Genomic DNA, 19,563 nt, shown 5'->3' with positions numbered 1-19,563 from the left:
TACTGACTATAAGCAAAATTCTCAGCATTTAAGTCAAGAACCCCAAAGCAAGTTGCTTGGAACAGTGTTTGGCTCAGAGCAGCGCTGCTGGACCAGAGTTCTGGTGCACTGGCATATCAGTAAAACTTAGGCACAGATGTTTGCAGGACCAGCCCTAGGTGCTCTTCCGCAAATATCTTAAACCTTTCCAATACACCAAAACACAAATTTAACTCTTACCCCTGCACACACCCCACCCACTGCCAACCCTGGTTACTCTTGCTCCATTCTAAGTTCCATTCACCAGAACTGAATTTGTATCTTTTTCCTTTTCCTTTGAATGACTACAAGATATGCGACTAAAAGCATCATACTTAGTATCTTCTGGTAGAAACTAAAGATGCAGCCCTCAGAAGGAAAGACGTCTGTGCAGGCGATGGTATGATGTGGCTAGGGCTCTGTCACACAGGATGACTCTGCGGGGAGGGGATCTAAGGGGAGAGGTGGGAATGGGCAGATGCGGCTAAGAAGTGAGGAGGTTGGGGGAGCTCTGGTTGCTTTGCAAGACTGTACATGTGTGGGCATATGGATGTGGTAACCTGTCCCTTGGACACAGAAACCTCAGCCTTTGTAAACTTACCCTTAACTCCCCTACTTATCAACACACCTTAGTGATAATGACTACCCTCCCTTTCCCCACTCAGGCAGGCCTGGTCTGCATCGGGGCTCCCAGGCCATTGCATTTATTTATCCCAACTCACTTCATTTGTCTGTATAATATCCTTGGAAAACTTTGAGATCTGTTTTAAGAATCTATAGTAATAAAAGCATAATATGCTAATTAGACCAGATGACCTTCCGGAATAAGTTGGGGCTGCGAGGGAAGCAGGTGCTGGCAGCTGGGGGAAGGAAGGCCTACTCTTGCATGAATTTCATGCATCAGATCTCTAGTAGTTCTATAACAATTTTTTTTGTTTGAGTACCCAAGTGTTATTTTTTTCACTTTACATAATAAATAATTTGAATATATTTCATAAAAATTTCAACACAATTGTAACATTCTCAACAAATTCTACATTTTCCTTGTTTTTAAAAACCACCTATTCTAGAATGTTTTGTTTTGAATCAAGTCTTGCTCTTTAAAGTATGCAGTACTGACAGAACTGCTAAAGTACAAACTTTAATATCCATTTGCTTTTACAAACAACAAATAAATCAAGAAAACGAGTCCTTAAAAACCAAGAGAACAGTCAGAGTCATCTTTTATTTATGTTGGCTAGACCTTCTTGTTTTCATCAACATAAACCGAGAGGACAATTTACTACTTACTGTTAATTCATTGATACAAAGAGCAGAAACCGGAGCTCGGTGGCCTCGGAGCTGGGTTAGGAATGACAGTTTGTTCAGATCCCAGATGATGCAGGTTCGGTCACGGGACCCGCTGACGATGATATGATAGGCAAATGAAGCTGTGGCACATGTGACGGTGTCGGTGTGGCCAAGCAAGGCCTACAAAGGAGAACAGAAAGCCCAGGCTGATCACTGGGACTGTGCAGATGAGGGGACAGCAGACCCTGGAAGCACCAGGAAATGGCAGCACGTGTGCTGGAATGAGCACTGGGCGCAGAGTCTAGAAAAGTCTTCATTCTGCTCCTGCCGACTGTCCTCACCTTGTCCCATGGGTGGGGCAGGGAGCAACCTGGAGGGCTCTGGAGGCTGCAGTCTCTGTTTTTATGTTACTTCTTTCCTGGACTTGGGCCAGTACCTTGGAAGGGAGAATGGTACTACAGCCCAACATGGTTTCTTCCTACCATTTCTATGTGGAGATGTACTGATTATGGCCCCAGGATACAGAATTTCAGCTCTGAATCTATTCTCCCATGCCATCAATTCCTGTTAAGTTCATTGTAAGGAACTGCAATTGCATTAATTAAAAAAAATGTACCAACTGTGAAAATTGCATGGTTGTGGCACATGGTCACAAAAGATTAAGTGAAAATGTGGCTTTTGTGTGCTTGTTGAGCTGTCACTAAACAGGAGACACAGACATCTGTGCCCCACAGGGACTCCTTTTGCAAACTAGATACAGAGCAGAAACTTCTCTCTCTTGCTGGAACAGGAAGAGAAGCGGACCCATGGAAATGGCAATGCAGGCAAGTAAGTATTTTGAAGAAAACACAGTTAGAGGAGTTCCTACCAGAAATCTGAGTTTACTATTTAAGTAATGAAATGGCTTAAAATTTTGGACATGTAGACATCTTTATTATATTCTTATTAAACCACAGGAGGCTGTTTTAAATAGGAAGCACTTTTTACTGAGGGTTGCTGGCTTAATAGTTCCAAAGCCCACTTTCTAAATGGGAAAAACTGTCAGCAGGCATCTGGAGCAGCAAACTACACTGTCAAACTGTCTGTCTACTTATGTCAGGATTGCACCCCTTACATGGCTTACCTTCAGACTCGGCAGCCAAGGATGTTCTGGCCATATAGATGGTTGTTGGAATATAAGTACAAGGGGTTCAATTCTTTCCATAGGTATTTTGTTTGAGTTTGGCTTTAAAATAAGCTTTGGAGCCACAGAGAACTTTATATCCTGGCTTTACCACTGGGAGTGACTTGACTATGTGTCTCTAAGCCGTGGTTTCTCTGGTGTAATGAGAACTAATAACTACCTTGTAGAACGGTGACAACTGATGTACATTTTTCAAACATTCAGCACACTCCCCTAAACATAGTAGGTGCTCAATAAATGGAAGATATTGTTACACTGATTTTCAAATTTGTATAATAAAAACACTTAGATGTATACTACACTAAAAACCAACAACTGTGTGATAAAATAACTCACAAATCAAATGCTAAAAGATGATTGCTTAATCATAAAAGGATTCTTGCTTTAAGTGAAAATTTAGAATAGTCAGTACTTAAGAAGTTATAAAAAATACTTGTTTATACCATCATCAATAGTTCTACTGAATATATTCAGGAGTTTGTTATATCTTTAGGGATATGATAAATGAGGAAAGAGAAAGACAAAAGAATCAAAGATTTAATGGCCCAATTGAACGAAAATCGCCCAGAAAGGAAAATAATATTGAATCAATTTCACTAATATAATCTGGTTTGTAAAATTTGAATTTACATATAAAATTTGAGAAATATTTATGATACTTAAGTTTATTTTAAAATATACTACCTTAAGACAGCATGCCTCAGATTTTTGAAAAAAAGACTCTCAGATAATTTTTAGAAATAGTATTTCTGATTTCACTTCCTTTACTTTTTAGATCCATTTCTAGCAAAAGAACATACATATTTTTGGTTTTGTCCGTTATTAAATTAAGGAAGTTTTAGTTTCTCTAGAGCAAGCATGTCAAACTCAAAGGCTAACATGGGCCAAATAAAGAAGATTTAAGTTTATGTGGGCCCCAAAAAAACAAAAGCTTCAATTTCCCTATAAACATAGGTTCATTTTGATAGACACATGCTGAATACAAAGGGCTGAAATAAATGAGTAATTGTTAACATAAAATAGAACATTTTAATAAAAATTAATATTTTTTCTTGAACATTAACTTACCAGACACTGAATAACTGCACAAATTAATAAGCATAACACAAATAAACCTATTTTTCTTGTTCTCCAAAAGCAAAATATTTCCTATTGTGCACACCAAACAAGTCAGTCCAAGACTAATGATGTGGCAATCAGCTGCTAAAATATTCCCTGTTAGTATTCGTGGAGAGAAGTGGTGTGCCTGTGTGTAAGGCGTGTAAGGAAATGAATATAACATGGTTATAGTAATCAGTCATTAGTAAAAGTTGTAGTTCATTATTAATAATTTCGTATAACAGGATATTATAAAAATTAAGTTACAAAGTTTTTATTAAAACGTTTCTTACATGCTGTTATATTGGCTGGGCCGCAAAATTATTCATTGTGGGTCCCAGGCGGCCTAGGGGCCGAGAATTTGACATGCTTGCTCTAGAGTGTAGGCAGCTGAGATGGGGTGTCTTTCACTTATTCTGTTACCTGTTTGAGAGTGAGGGTCTTGGCCTTTTCTTTTGAGGTGCCCATCTCCCACACACACACAACGGTGCTTGTTCCACCTGTGATGACCAGCCTGGGGTTGGGGCAGATGGCGCACAGAATCTGGCCCCACTCAGACAAACATTCATAGACAGTTACTGCCTGTAAAATATAGCAAATGTGAGACACAGGCCATCAACTACCATGAGTGTTGGAAACACAATGAGCATACCACGCGAAGGACAAAGGTCTCTAGCAGGTCCTCATAGGCAAACGACAGGACATTCTGGGCTGGTTTCAATTTAGCATCCTTTCTGTGGAAGCTCTATTCTGAGCTACCCTCTATGGCCTCCTAACTATAGTTGCTGCCAAAGGAGGCTCTCTGGCTGTAAGAAATGCTGTCTGCCTGGCTGGCTAGGACCTCTTAGAGCAGTGTTTCCCAAAGTGTGGTAAGCGTACCCCCAGGGGTATGGGAAGGGTTTGGTGGGGGTATGCTTTGCACCGGAGTTTGGTGGGGATATGCACTGCACCGTGCTTAGCTGCGCCTAATTCTATGTTCTCATGAGTACGAGGGGTACTCAGTGGTACAAAAATTATAGAAGGGGTAAACATATGTCAAAAGTTTGGGAAACACTGTCTTAGAGGAATTCTTTGAGTGGGAGGGAAACTGCTAGTCCCCAGAACACAATTTGCCCCTAGAGGCTTGTTCTGTAAGAAGCATGACTAGTCAGTCCACTCGCTCCTTTTCCTGCTCTAAGGCAGAGAGCTCTCCCTTCCTCTGGGCCTTGGAGGACCAACTGACAAGCCCTTGGCCTGGGCTTTCTCCACCCCAATGAAGAAGGATACCCAGCCATGAAAGAGCAAGATGGAATAATGAATGAGAAAGAAACGATGCAAACCTTGTCTGACTCATAGGTTCCCAGCCTGCAGCTGAGGTCTGAGTAGCCCCAGGCGAAGGTTTTGTTCCAGGTAGGTGGGATGAGCACCTTGTTCTGTTCTACTGCCAGAATGCCTTTGTCTGTGCACACTATTTGTCCCACAGGCTCCTTGAGTTCTATGCAAAGCGAATCAAAAACCGTTATAACAGGGGCAGGGAAAATGAACTTCATTACTTTATAGGGGATGATAAAGTAATCCCAAATATTCACACAAGCATCTTGACAACAGGCCCTGAGAGGAGGAGCGTGGTCTGTCAGTCTCCCAAGCTCAGCTGGATGATGCTGGCCTTGACCAGTGCTCTCCAGGCTTCCCCTCCAGCCTTGCTGTCTGTGCTCCCAGCAGCCACGCCTGCATTCCTCATCTCTAGGGCTGTGCAGGGGGATCTGGGATGCTCCCAGCATGCCACACATAGACTGAACCAATCTAGATCTTTGGCACCTCTCACGTCATAGCTACCCCATACTCCCTGAAAAGGCCATGGTGCTCCCCGAGAGGCCCAGGGTCCTTGCTCTGCCCCAAATGCTGCCGACCACACCAGCGCTCCAGAACCCTTGCTGAGCAGAGGCTGGAGCTGGTGCAGGGCGAAGTCTGTGTAATGAGGCAGATGGACTGGAGCTGGTGGCCAATCCAATTAACCAGACTTTGAAGTGCCAATATTTGGATTTTTTTTAGATGATAACTTCAAGACTTTGCAAAGTCATTTTATTTTTTTATTCTAAGGGGGGGGGGGGGAGGAATCCACTTGCAAAAGTATTTGTAGCTATCTCAAAATGCTTTTAATTGGCATATTAAAAATGCGGTCTTCTGACCATTTCTAAATTGGCAGAATACGTATAAACGAAGGTGGCAGAAGTTTTTCTACATGTACAATATAAAAGGTGAGCTATAGAGTTGGTACTTTGGAATTTCCAGTATCTTAGCAGGAGGAAGAAACCATTTGATTTTTTTTTGGTAGGAAACCCAACAGGCCAAAACAGAAACATAGAAGGAGAAAATCTAATGGCTATTTGGTGATTTAACACAAAAATACAGCACTCATTACAAATTACACTCTTGTCATAAAGCAAAGTTGTTATTGCTCAACTAGGATTCTTAAATAATCCCACAGAATCATGAATTAGAGGTTTATTCCCATCACCTTACCTTTGACAGGTGTCAGAGAAGGCCGCAAGTTGTCTAGATGATGGAAAAAGATCTTGTCACCTGTACAGCCTGGAGGGACAGAGATTCCCGCATTGTCTCCATTGAGCCGACTCCTCACTCGCTTTGGTGGATGAGGTTTCTTAAATAGCTGGTATGAGAGAATATGATACATTTTACAATGAGCCCTATTACACGCCAGGTATTATGCTATTTCACTTAAGCCTCCTAACAACCAGCAGATGCTGTATTACAAATTCTGAGGAAAGAAATGATAAGAGGCTCAGAGGCTGCCAGAGCTCTCCCAGCTTAGGAAGCAGGAACGGGGCTATGACAGTATAGTTTGTGTCACCATCGTGGTACAATGATTTCCTAAGTTTTCCAAAGTCAATCAATTTACTCAAACTATAGACAACTGACAATTATTTTCCAATGGTGTCTAAAGGTTAACTAATTCTTTATATATCGACACCACTCTGCCACTGAGGGCAAGCAGACACCCTGTTTATTGTGCTATTTCTAGCTTCAGGTGGTTTTTCTCTGTGCAACATCATTTTGGTCTCTTAGGTGTTGCTAATTTGCTGAAAATGTAAACATTGTTGCCTTCTTTTTACTTTGCCATGTTGTAAAGGAAGAAAGAAAAAAAATCTTTATTAAAAATATTCATGTACATTTGAAATGACTATTTTTCAAATAGTGTTCATTTTCAAAATAAGCATTGAGCTATGTCCATCAGAAAACTGCTATCTGAGGAAGATATTAAGGAAAGCTTAGTGCAGTGGTTCTCAACCTTTCTAATGCCGCGACCATTTAATACAGTTCCTCATGTTGTGGTGACCCCCAACCATAAAATTATTTTCGTTGCTACTTCATAACTGTAATTTTGCTACTGTTATGAATTGTAATGTAAATATCTGTGTTTTCCGATGGCCTTAGGTGACCCTGCTAGCGGTTCTCAGCCTGGCCTGCACCCTCTCCAATCTGGGACCCTCGAAGGATGTCCTACAGCCAATTTACAGGGATCAGGCCTAAACCTGGAGTCAGACATCCCTCTCAGAATCTGGGACTGCTGGCTCTAGCCACTCACCTGCCTGCCTGCCTGACTGCCCCTAACCACTCCGCTTGTTAGCCTATCTCTCCTCCCCACTGGTCTGCTCACTCCAAGCTGTCCTCCCCCTTGGCTGTCCTGACCTCCAACTGCCCCCCACGGATGGCCTGCTCATCCCCAACTGGCCCCCCTGCTGGGCTGCTTACCCCCAATGGCCCCTGCCATCCCATCCTGGCCTGATCACATCCCGGTGACCCAAAGTCCCAGCCCCTCCTTTTTTTATCTTTTTTTTTTTTTCAGTGCCTGCCTGAGCGGAGGCTAGGGCCAGCTGGAAGCAAATACCTAGGATTTATTTATCTTCCATAATTAAAACTTTGTAGCCTTGAGCAGAGGCCAGGGCCAGCCAGGGTGGGTGGGAAGCTTGGCTTCCTCCATCGCTGGGGCAACCCAAACCTCCTGCTTGCTCTAGCTCTGTGGCTGGCCACAATCTTAGTTGGGTTAATTTGCATACTCACTCCTGATTGGCTTATGGGCATGGCTTGTGGGTGTAGCGGAATGATGGTTAATTTGCATGTTTCTCTTTTATAAGTGTAGACAGAAATTAATAATGACCCAAGCCTCTGAAGTTGTATAAAAAGACCCACACACTTGGAAGCATGTTTATGAATGAACATTTACTAAGAACTTTTATATGAGGATCTCAGGACAAAATCAGGCAAGGGTATAGAAAGAGACATGGAAGTTTAGATTTCTTTAGGACTGCTACACTTGATAGTACTCTATATCAATCACTAGAATATCTTAGAAATACATTATTATCTGGACTCTATCTTCTAGACTGCTTACCTCTTATAGTCAAAAGTAGACGAAACATCCTATATTGTAGAGAGCGCCTGGGAAAGACCCCTGAGCTGATGGTCATCTAAATCCAGTGGTGACCTGCAGAGCCAAGCTCTGGAAACATACCTTGTCAGAGGCAGGTGTGTTGTCAGCCTGACCTTCAGCTCAGGTGCTAGGACATGGGTTTCATTATCTAAATCTAGCCAAGCACCAGGAACAAACACGATTATTCGGGCCCACCCAGAAATGACAATTACAAAGAAGCCACAAGAATGCATATAATCTCCTTTGTCTAGGGCTTTAGTAAAACTTCCTGGTATTTTGCTGTATAAAATAAACACACTGTATCAGCTCTGGAAAACTGTCTCTCCATCAGAGGACAGCTGTCCCACCTGGCCCCAGCCTTTTCCTTCTATCTCTGTGTCTGTCTCTTTCTTTCATTTTCTTAATCCCCAGCTGCCCCTACTCAGAAACTGGACCTTTCTCTAGCTGCGCTGGACATGGAAAAGAGAGAAATATTTATACTACATTTATGTATCTTATTTTTAAAAAATGGTTTTATTAATTTTAGAGGGAGAGAGAGAAAATCATTGATGGGCTACCTCCTGCACACCCTATTGGGGATTGAGCCTGAAAGCTGGGCATGTGCCCTTACTGTGGACCCCTGAGTACTTGGGACGACACTCAATTAACTGAGCCTCATCAGCAAGAACTATCTTAATTAATTTTGTTCAGAATATTTTTTCCCAGAGGGTATGAAGCATTGTTTCTGTGCTTAAAACCCTCTGCAGAAAAAAAAAAAAAAAAAAAAAAAAAAAGGCTTAGCTAAGAGTCTTCAGCTGTGATTAGTGTTTATCAACAAGCATTTCACTTCATAGTAAACTTGGTTCCTTCACTGCAGGATCAGATTGCACCAGGAAGAGTAGTTAGAGGCTGTCCTGCTCTCTGTTCCTCACAGCTTTTCCATGTACAAAGACAAGCCATTTTCTGTGTTCCCAGCTGTCAACCCTGGGAACCACCAGGTTGGTTAACCTACAAAAAGGGAGTCCAGGAGATAGCTGAGGCAGGAACAGAGAAGGACAATTGAGGTCGAAGTGTGGGCACTTGGGGAAAATGGATGGTCTGACCGGCCCAGTGCTGGTTATTGCTGGTGCACCTGCCTTCCAGGTGTGTCCTGGACAATGGGGAGGAAATAAAGGAGGGAGTCTCTTAAGGAGTTTTGCTCCTTACTGAAGGGATTAGAGCAGTTGGTGCAGGGTGGGCCCCAGGCACTCCCATGGCAGGTAGTCTCACATCACTTATCATACTCCTTTAATTCATACTACTATTCCTGAACTACTTACTACAAGAGCTCCATAGGTGGCCCTCTGCTCCTAATTTGGCTCTGCTACAATGTGTGTGTGTGTGTGTGTGTGTGTGTGTGTGTGTGTACGCACACATGTGTCCATGACTGTGGCCAGAATGATCCTTAAAATCTAGATATGACCATGTTATGTCTCTACTTAGACTGAGCACTGGCTCATCACTGGCCTCCGGACACAACCCCCTCTCTGCGTATACTGTGCTCCAGATCCTACCTGCTGTCCTGACCAGGCTCTCCCGATTTCTTGCCAGGTCGTGTGCAGGTACAGGAAAGCACACTCTGCACTGGCCTACGAGGAAAACTCTCTATGAACAACAACATTTCTACTTATTTGTATGTAAAAGGGAGGAGAAAGCAATACTTTTGGAACCTATTGGGTGATATTTATGGTCATTTATTGAAAACTTAGTCTATGGTCATTGATCATCTAAAGAAATGTTACAGCCCTTTAAAACTGAACCTGAGAACATTGATGATAAACCATCCATACCTGTTTAGGAATCTGACCGAAGTTGTTGATGAACCCTATTGTGGCTGTCTCTTTCAGTGGGTCGTTTATGTTGTAGATATCCACTTGACCCTCATAAAACAGATGGTGGAAGACGTTTACAGCTTCTACTGCGGCAGGGCCTTGCTGTTTGTAGCCAAAGATTAAGTCAATCCATTCATGCAGATGGGCACTCACATAATCACATTCCAAAGCCTGTAATTCAAAGCAAAGGTTCAGTCACCGGCTGACATTTATTAATTGCTCAGAAAGGAGAAAAAAAATTGACCAGTGAGCAATAGGAATTAAAATAACTAAAAATTATAAAAACAATCTTAGTAATTTGATCAAATGGGTGATACATTGCTCAAGGTCCTCTCTTCATACTGTGGCCAATGACCCAGTGAGATCCAAGTTCAACTGCCAAGTGTACCCCCATTACCTCTCGGTGGACTCTGATGAATTCTCGGGGGTCCCCTTTGGCCCAGGGTGGGAGGATAACATCTCCAAGCTTGGTGCCATTTTGTTTACAGCCTGTGCAGTAGGATACATTAAAATAATAATGAGAAAACTATGATAAATAATAACTTCAGGTTAACGTAACAGAGAAACAGTGGGTTTAGATTCATTATCAGAACCATGAAATCTTACCACCAGGACCCTCAGAGATCATCTACTCTGCTATTTTCTTAAGTCTGATCCTTAGTGTACTTCCTCAGAGAGGTTTGTTAAGTGTTAGCAAAACGGAGGGGTGCTCACAGTCAAGTGACTTCAGGAAATGCTGAGCTATGCAAAGTTGGGTATTTCTTTTCTGCAGGACTCCTCAGACACATGGCATTTCTCTAGGAGGGATTTACAACATGTCTGAAACTTAACTGACCACAGGAGTCCTTAATGAAACATTTTATGGGGCTACTGTTTTGAGTTTGGAAAAACCCCTCAAATTTAATCCCCTTAGGATGGAAGACCATTAACATTTCTCTAAACAAGCGGTTGCCAACTGGTGGTCCATGGACCACTGTTCTGTGAGGTCTGAAAGGTTGGCTACTGCTGCTCTAAACTCTGCCTTTTTTAGGCTTTTCCAGGATGCTTCATGCTTAGTGGGTTATCAGTAGTTAGCTAGTACTGAAATTCTTATCTTAATGCTCTGACAAAATTTTGCCATTCGCATGGAGAAGGCTATTGAAAGAACTCCCAACTCCTCAGTTACTTTCATTCTGCTCTCTTCACTTAAGAAGAAATGAGTTGCAGGCTCCCCTCTGGCCTGGGCTCTGGTCAGGGAGCATGCAGGAGGCAACCAATCCATGTGCTTCTTTCACTTCGATGTTTTTCTCTGTCTTTCCCTTTATTTTACATCTCTCTAAAAATCAATGGAAAAATCTCTTTTAGGGTGGGGAGAGGAGGAAGAGGAGGAGGAGGAGGACAAAGAGAAAGAAGAGGAGGAAGAGGAGGAAGAGGAAGAGGAAATGAAAGTGCCACTGTCTCCTTGAGATATTTGGAATACATGGGGCTTCTCATATTTCTGATTCATTACTTCTTCAGAGAGCTCTAAAGACCTGATATGTATTTTACTATAAAGATTCTTATTAAAGAAATGAAATCTGAAATGCAACCTTTTGCTGTTAGTGTATCATTTAAAAGAAAAAACAAAAAAACAAAAAACAAAACCCACATTTGGAAAGACTACCAGTGACCTGGCAGAAACAGAAGCATCATGTTGTGATAATACACACCTAGTGATATTTATTACACATGTTCTTGTATTTTAATGTATTGTTAAAATAATGTATTCTGTTAATTTAAGTGATAGTCAGATAATCTCTAAGGTATTAAAGAAACCATTTACTATGAAATCTATCCACAACAAAATACATTAAGTGGAACTGGCATCTAAGGAAACAGGTTCTTTTATTTCCTTTTTAAAAATAACACCAAAAAGTTAACTTGAGCTTAGAGTTTTGCTAGGTACAAATCAGATGATCATTCTAAAAAATGACTTGATAAACAAAAATGTTGCTCACTAGCTTCACAGCAGTTGGTTAAATAGCTGCATTAGAAATTTTCACAGAGAAGGTCAATTGTTCAAATTTTAGAACACAAAGACAGTTCCAAGTAGTGGCCAACAAAAACATTTTCCTTAGAAGCAATCTTGTTTTCATCATTGTTATTGGATGGGCTTGTTTACAATGTGATATTAAGTGAAAGATACACAAATCAGTTTATTGTTTAAAGGAATGTCTTGACTAACTGCCGTAAGACTTAAGAAGAAAAAAATATAAGAATCAACTTATTACAACTCCCCCCTTTCACACCCTCCAGGCCTTGAAAAATAACAATTCTCAGGCCATTTCAAGTATAATCTGCTTTTTAATTTTTTTCCTCATAATCCCTAAATAATTATGTGATGTAATTGTTACTTAATCAGCACTATCTGCAGTTTTAAAACATACTTAAAGGAAACAAGTCTACTAGTAAAGAAATGCTCGGTGTATCTAATCCTGCCTCTGAAGCGCCCCTCCAAGTACTCCCAGGGTGTGAGGACAAGAAGACCAGGGGTGCGTGTCACTGCAGAAGCAGGGAAAAACTCCAGTGTTTTTGCTTTTAAACCATTTACCATCTTTGCTGGGCAAAGAGTAAATTGTATTCTATTGCTTTCTTTTTATGGAAGTGAAATTCACATAGCATAAATTAACTATTTTAAGGTGAACAACTCAGTGGTATTTAGTATGTTTACAATGTTGTGCAATCGTAACCTCTCTAGTCCCAAAACATTTCCATCACCCCAAAAAGAAACTTTGTGCCCATTAAGCAGTTGCTCCCATTTCTCTCACCCCCTGTCCCTGGAAACCACCTCCTCAGGATATTCCACATATATGGAATCAAGCATTTTGTGACCTTCTGTATCTAGCTTCTCTCACTTAGCCTAATGTTCTGAGATTCATCCATGTTGCATTTATTGATACGTCATACTTTATGACTGAATAATATTCTATTATACATATACCAGAGGCCCGGTGCACGGGTTTGAGCATCAGTGGGGTCCCTGGGCCTGGCCGGTGGGGATTGGGCAAAACTGGCTCTCCCGCATCCCCCACAGGGTCCCGGACTTCCAGAGGGTGATGCACGTGAAACCAGGCTCCCGCCTCTCTGGTTCCAGGTGCATTATCTGAGACACTAAGCTGCAAGTCACCGCAGCAGCTCAGCAGCTCCTGTGATGAGTGTCTTCCCCCTGGTGGTCATTGTGCATCATAGCTACCTGTCAGACATTCCAATGGTTGCTTAAGCTTCTATACATAGTTTCCACAATTTGTTCACTGATAGACACGTGGGCTGCTTCTACCATTTGGATACTTTGAACATGAGGGTACATGCACTTGATGCCCTGTTCCAGTTCTCTGGGACATATACCCAGGAGTGGAATTGCTGGGTCATATGATAATTCTATGTTTAACTTTTTGAGAAACTTCCGCACTGCTTTCCACAGAGGCTGAACTATTTTACATTCCCATAAGCAATGAACAAGGTTCTAATTTCTCCACAGTCCTTGATGTTTTCTGTGAGTGCACATTTTTGTTCTTTTTACATTATAAGCCATATTTAGATGTACGGTGGCACCTCACTGTGGTTTTGATTTGCATTTCCCTAGTGACTACTGATACTGAACATATTTCATATGCTTATTGGGCATTTGACTAACTTCTATTCAGGTCCTTTTGCCTATTTTTAAATTAAATTGCTCATCTTTTTGTTGTCGAACAGTAAGTTTTCCATATTTTGGACAATAGGCCCTTATAAGACACATCGGTTTCTTTTATGAAGGTTTTCTTTTCACTTTCTGCATAAAGTCTTCCAATGCAGAAAGTTTAAAATTTTGATCAATTTCAATTCTCTTTTGTTGTTGTTACTTGTGCTTTTGATATTCTATCTAAGAATCCATTGCTTAATACAAAATCGTGAAGATTTAATCCTATGCTTCTCTCTTACAGTTTTTTGGCTTTAGGTCTTATAAGCAAATAGTGTTTTATATAGTCTGTGATTTCATGGAAGAAAGATGATTTCTTATGATTTCACAGAGACACATAGTCCTTTTTTTATTACTCATGTGAAAGTGGATAATTTGGCTGGGTTTGTAAGTAGTCTGGCTAAAACATTTTTGCAACACTGACTATTATAATGGATCCAGTGTTTCTGAAAGATCGAGGGTATCTCTTTCTTCACCTTTCCATATTTGTGTCTTGGAAAGTGATGTCCCTGGGGAAGAGAGTTCTTCTCTAAAGGAGAACTACGTAAACTTAATATAACTCTAATGTGTAGCCATATGCAAATGCTGTGTACATATCAGCTGTTTTTCCGTATTTACTATCCATTCTATTCCTTCAGTAACCATCACTCCAACTCCGAGTCCTAGAACTTGGTGTCTTTAGTTACTCTTGGGTGAGGATCAGAAGTAATGAGACTCAACTCCAACTTCTGCTGGGGCTACTCAAAGAACCTTATTATCTTTTCTAGTGGACCTGGAGCTGTAATTTTATAAAGTTAGGACTGCTGATGGATAAATTAAGTTAAAATTGTCTTTAAAAAAATCACTCAAATAATTAGATATGAATAGTTTTCTGAATTTTCTGTTAATGAAACATTTTGAGGTAGTATAGTAATGATTTATATGTTGAACTCTTAAATACAGCATAAAGTACAAGGTATAAAAAACATAAAACAGAAGAATATCTGGCAGAAATATCTTACAGTGGAAACAATGGAATTATTATGTTTTAAAATAAATAACCAAAAACATAGATCAGCAAACTGTGTTCCAAGATACTGTAACCAAAGTCAAATCAATTTCCTGTAGCTGCTAGATAACACACTGGGAGCAGAGAACTGATGAAATTTCTCTCCTTTTTATAAATGTTGATTTGGTTCTGTTTTTCTAGAAACCCTAGCAGGATAAGAAAAGGAATTTACTTACAGTTATTATGAAATTTTAGTTTTAAAATATATTGCATGTAAGCTGCGAATGCCTCAGGCAATACATACGATTAAAACAATACATGAAAATTTAGATACGCCACTCTTGGCTACTAATGGGTTTCCATTGTGATAATTTTCAAATAAATTTTTATCTCATGTTCATTTTCATTGACATAACAATGTTCTGACCAGTACATATAATCTGGGTCAATTTATAAACGTTTCCCAGACTCTAGGCTTGAAACAGCCATTTTTCTTTTTCTCTTAATCGCAGACACCCAATTATAGTAAACAGCGGTAGCGGAAACCACAAGGCCATCTCCTCAGTGTGTACTGCAATCTTTAGAAAAGTGACTTATTTCTACCAATATCTTCCTGGATGGCATTTCTGAGACTGTGCCACCACTCTACATACCCAGATCAAAGTTGTTGGAATTGAACAGGAATTCTGGTAAGTAAAAAAACTCTGGGATCAGTTCTTTTACGTCTGCCATGTTGTGCTTGGATGCTGAATACCAGGCCTCCCGCACACTGTGGAACATCCGGTCAGCCAGGTCAAAGTGGCCTCCCTATGGGCAGAATGAGAAGGCACCGCCCTATTAGAGAAGCATTCCCACCTCACAGCTTCAGTCAAGCTCAAGGGCTTGAAAACCCTAAGTAGAAGTTTGGTGACCTTTCCATTTCCCATCATCTTATGTCAAATACACTACATTTTAAATGAGCACCCCCCAAATTAATCTAATTAATTATTTCTGGGATATTCTTTACAAAGGGTGCTCAATGTATATGTTTTGTAATCAGTGAAATCCAAATGTAAAGACTTTAAAAAGTCATTAAAAAAAAAATCCTAGTTTTTAGAGCAAGGCAAGACAATAGGGAATATTAATTCTTCCTTATTTTGATGATGCTCTCTTAAAGACTGTAGTCATTTACAGATGGAGATGCTCCAGGTATATATGTGCTTGACTAAATTCACAAATAATATTACACTGAAGTTCTCACATCAATGAGAACTAAGTGGAGAACTAGGAAGGTGATAAAAAATATATAGGTTGATAAAACAAATTCAAATGGGATTTCTTTTGTCCACCACCCCCTTCCTCAATCAAGCTCTTTATGCTATGTTTTAAGCAAACACAGAGTAACAGTCTCCATGATGAAGGTCACTGTGGCCATCAAGGGCTTCCATAATCTGGCCTCTAGGACTCCCCACACTTACTCACATTGGCCTCCTTGCTGTTCCTGAGGCATCTCAAGCATACACTTGACTTAGGGCCTTGCCTGGGCTGTGCCCTTTGCCTAAAACACACTTTCACCAGGCACTGGAATGATTAACTCCTTTCCTCAGAGTTTTTGTTCATATGTTACCTTTTAAAGAAGACTCACTCTGATCCTTCCTTAAAATTGCATTGTGCCCGGCCAATGTGGGACAGTGATTAAGCATCAGCCTATGAACCAGGAGGTCATGATTCAATTCCTGGTCAGGGCACATACCCAGGTTGCAGGCTCAATCCCCAGCTTGGGGCATGCAGGGGGCAGCCGATCAATGATTCTCTCTCATCACTGATGATTCCATCTCTCTCTCCCGCTCCCTTCCTCTCTGAAATCAATAAAAATATATTTTTAAAAAATCTGCATTGACACCTCCCCTGCCTCCATTCTCCTTTCCCTGATCTTTATTTTTTTGACAGCATTTATCACATTCTAAAACACTTTACAATACATTCATTCTGTTTGACTGGCTCCCTCAACCAAAATAGTATATAAGCTCCACACTTTATTCATTAAAGTACTGCAAGCAGCAGAATACTGTCTGAATGAATGAAAGAGAATGTGGAGAAACATAGTTATAATTAAGAAAAAAACAAATGAGATAAACTAATTACTTTTTTTTTTTTTTTAATGTTTGTTGAATTTAACCAGTTAAAGCTGAATTCCATATGCCTGGCCAGAAAGAATATGCTACTTGCTTATTTGACTAAAGGACCCTGGCACTTGTTTATTATAAACAACTTCTAGTTTATTCATCAATTTTGATATAGTAAAATTTCACTTTAATTATGTTTTGATTATGGGTCCTCTTATAAGGCAAGATAATAGTATTTTTTTTTTAAAAAAAGCAACAATTTTCAATAGAAAGAAGGCCTGTGCAGAATGGGACAATTCTGAATTTAGAGTTTTACCTGCAGCCGTAAGAATATCTGTGTGAAAGGCTCCATCCTCACTAGGTATGAAGCCACAATCATGGCAGAAGAATAGTGGGTCCCATAGTGGTAGGCTGGAGTTTCTCCTGCTCAAAAAATTACAGCAAAATTGAAAACAAAAGAGTAAACATAAAAAATAAAACTGCTATTAATAGGCTTAAAAATGCTGATGATACTAAATACAGCTAGTGCTGGCGTTTGTAGCATGAAAACTGCGGTGACAATGCTCCCCTCACTTACATTTTGGGCAGTAATGAAATGTCAGTATTATCTGATGCCTTTCCATTCAAACTTAGCATATCTAGTAATTCCTGTTTTGAGGCTAATTGTAATGGATAACAATGAAGAGCAAAACATCTCCACTAAAGCAGGGTATTTATTGATTTGCAGATACTTTTCATTAGGTTCTTTCTGGCTCTGCACCATCATATTTCCCTAAATTGTTTATGAATATTATGCAATTTTTACTATTCTTATTGGCAGGGGGGAAAGAGTCCAGCCCTGGCAGGTCTGCTCAGTGGCTAGAGTGTCAGCTCATGCACCGAAGGGTCAAGGGTTCAATTCCCGGTCTAGGGCATGTACCTGGGTTGCAGGTTCGATCCCTGGCTGTGGTCAGGGCTGTGTGGGAAGCCACCAACCAATGTGTCTCTCTCACATCAATGTTTCTCTATCTCCCTCCCTTTCACTCTTTCTAAAAATCAATGGAAAAACAAGAGTTCACATAGGGAATACTGTTAGGCTTAGAACCCCCCTTTTGTTTTGCATATTCTCAGGGAATACATAATAAACATTAAACATAATAATAAATAAGTAAACTGAAGTGTTTCAGAAGGTAGTCAATTTTTATTTTTAAATGCAAAAGGGTTCCAAAAACTTCGAGTCAATAAATGAAAGAGTAATTCCGGACCTACATATGAGTCAAGGTAAAGGAACATTATGATGGGAAATTTCTGCCCTGTGCCAAACAGCATACCTTACTTAGTTTTCTGCCAGTACCTGACAGGCCACCTAAAAGAATCCCTTCTATGTATGGCCATCAGTTGGCATGCAAAACCAGATTTTCTATTCCGATAGTTGTATAGATGTGTGCATATGTAACAGACAGAGATAATGACATATAGCAACTGGCGGAAAGATGCAAGGAGGTCAGACCACTAAATTAATGGCTTACTTTTGAAATTAGGTAAAAGTTTAATGACAAGAAAAGTTACTTACCATTAGGGTCTTCCCAGTCTTTATATCGCTTCTTATATTGAGCTAATCGTTCATCTGTCTGTGCTCCCATTGGCTTCGCCAGGTTTCTAAATGTCTTGGGATTAGCAAGATCGACCTCCTAAAATACAAAATAAACCTAGTTCCACATTGCCATACACACTCTATGCCCACGGATGCAGATATGGTGGCTACAGTTGACAACGGTGATTTGTAAAAATGTGCTAATATTTTTTGGGTCTCATGGAAGAACTGGACTCCATGCAGATGCTGGTCATTCACACTTTATAGAGGGGCACAGGACAGTTTGTTAAGTGGCTCGGTTTGAAGACAACTGCTTTGGAAATTAAGTATTGACAGACAAGGGCACTCAGGACCCATATCTGGAGATGAAGAGGAAGGAGGAGGGACAATCCTTTCCAGTTTTGGCAAGGACACAGCAGAAGACTGTGGATACAAAAGCTTCAATTCATCTTTATCCTCCGTCACCCACATTCCTAGAGGATCAAATCCCCTCTCTGTTCTCTTCCCCACCTCCCCTGTTTCACGTTGATCTTACTTCAGAGCATTTCCTTCATAAAGGCGATTGGGAAGTGACATAAAATAGAACACTCGGGAATTCATTCTCCTCTAAAAGGCGTTAGACTAGGCCAAGTGACTGTCACCGAGACGGAATCTTTTAGTCTGCCACAGAGTATTTTAAAAGATCATCTCTAGTTAACCTAACTCATATATTTGAAAGGAAATCTGAATTTACCTCCTGAAGGTTTTAAAAGTAGAAATTTGAAATATGCACCTGTGGGATATTTAATTTGTATTCTTTTAATAGGGCATTATAACCAACCAATTTTGCCAACTTGTACTTTAAAAGTCTTGGGCAGGAGAAATTGATACACATTTATAAATATAAGTCAAATTAGTATATTTGTCCCCTCAAAATTTATTTGCAAAATATCTCATCAATATTTTTTTGGTTAATTCAACAACCATTAAAGTGTATACTAAGTGTCAGGCATTACTGTAGAGGTTGGGAATTGAGAGACACATAAAATACTCTTTGCGCTCAAGGACCTCACAATCAAGTAGGGTCAAACACAAATCATGATGATAACCTGACACAGCCTCAGGACAGTGATACCCGCGTGTGTCCTGCAGGGTGGAATGGAGCTAGCCAGGTGAATGTGTAAAGAGAGAGAAAGTGTGCATGGGCATTGGGAGAACGCCACACTAGGAGTGTAGCACGTGCAGAGCAACTGAAAAATGTCAAGGAGATGGACAGGTGGCCCAAATAGCAATCCTGGGAGCACACAAAGGACAGATTCCTAGGAGCTACTTTGTAAAGGGCACAGTACC

The 19,563-nt window shown here is 40.5% G+C and overlaps 1 protein-coding gene across 5 annotated transcripts in view; it reads right to left on the bottom strand.

The window, feature by feature from the left end:
- WDFY3 (WD repeat and FYVE domain containing 3) overlaps positions 1–19,563 on the bottom strand; it is a 260,847-nt gene that overhangs the window by 12,297 nt on the left and 228,987 nt on the right. For all 5 annotated transcript variants that reach the window (XM_084881536.1, XM_084881535.1, XM_084881533.1 and 2 more), the window contains 9 exons: positions 18,214–18,331; positions 16,978–17,084; positions 15,210–15,363; positions 10,269–10,360; positions 9,830–10,042; positions 6,092–6,239; positions 4,909–5,063; positions 4,013–4,171; positions 1,309–1,488 (listed from right to left, as the gene is read on the bottom strand). In XM_084881536.1, the coding sequence (XP_084737662.1) occupies positions 1,309–1,488; positions 4,013–4,171; positions 4,909–5,063; positions 6,092–6,239; positions 9,830–10,042; positions 10,269–10,360; positions 15,210–15,363; positions 16,978–17,084; positions 18,214–18,331 (1,326 nt within the window). The remainder of the gene's footprint in view (positions 1–1,308; positions 1,489–4,012; positions 4,172–4,908; positions 5,064–6,091; positions 6,240–9,829; positions 10,043–10,268; positions 10,361–15,209; positions 15,364–16,977; positions 17,085–18,213; positions 18,332–19,563) is intronic.

Source organism: Pipistrellus hanaki (genome assembly GCF_964339955.1).
Source record: "Pipistrellus hanaki genome assembly, chromosome: 1".
NCBI classification, from domain to species: Eukaryota; Metazoa; Chordata; class Mammalia; order Chiroptera; family Vespertilionidae; genus Pipistrellus; species Pipistrellus hanaki.
This window is presented reverse-complemented; position numbering and strand designations above follow the sequence as displayed.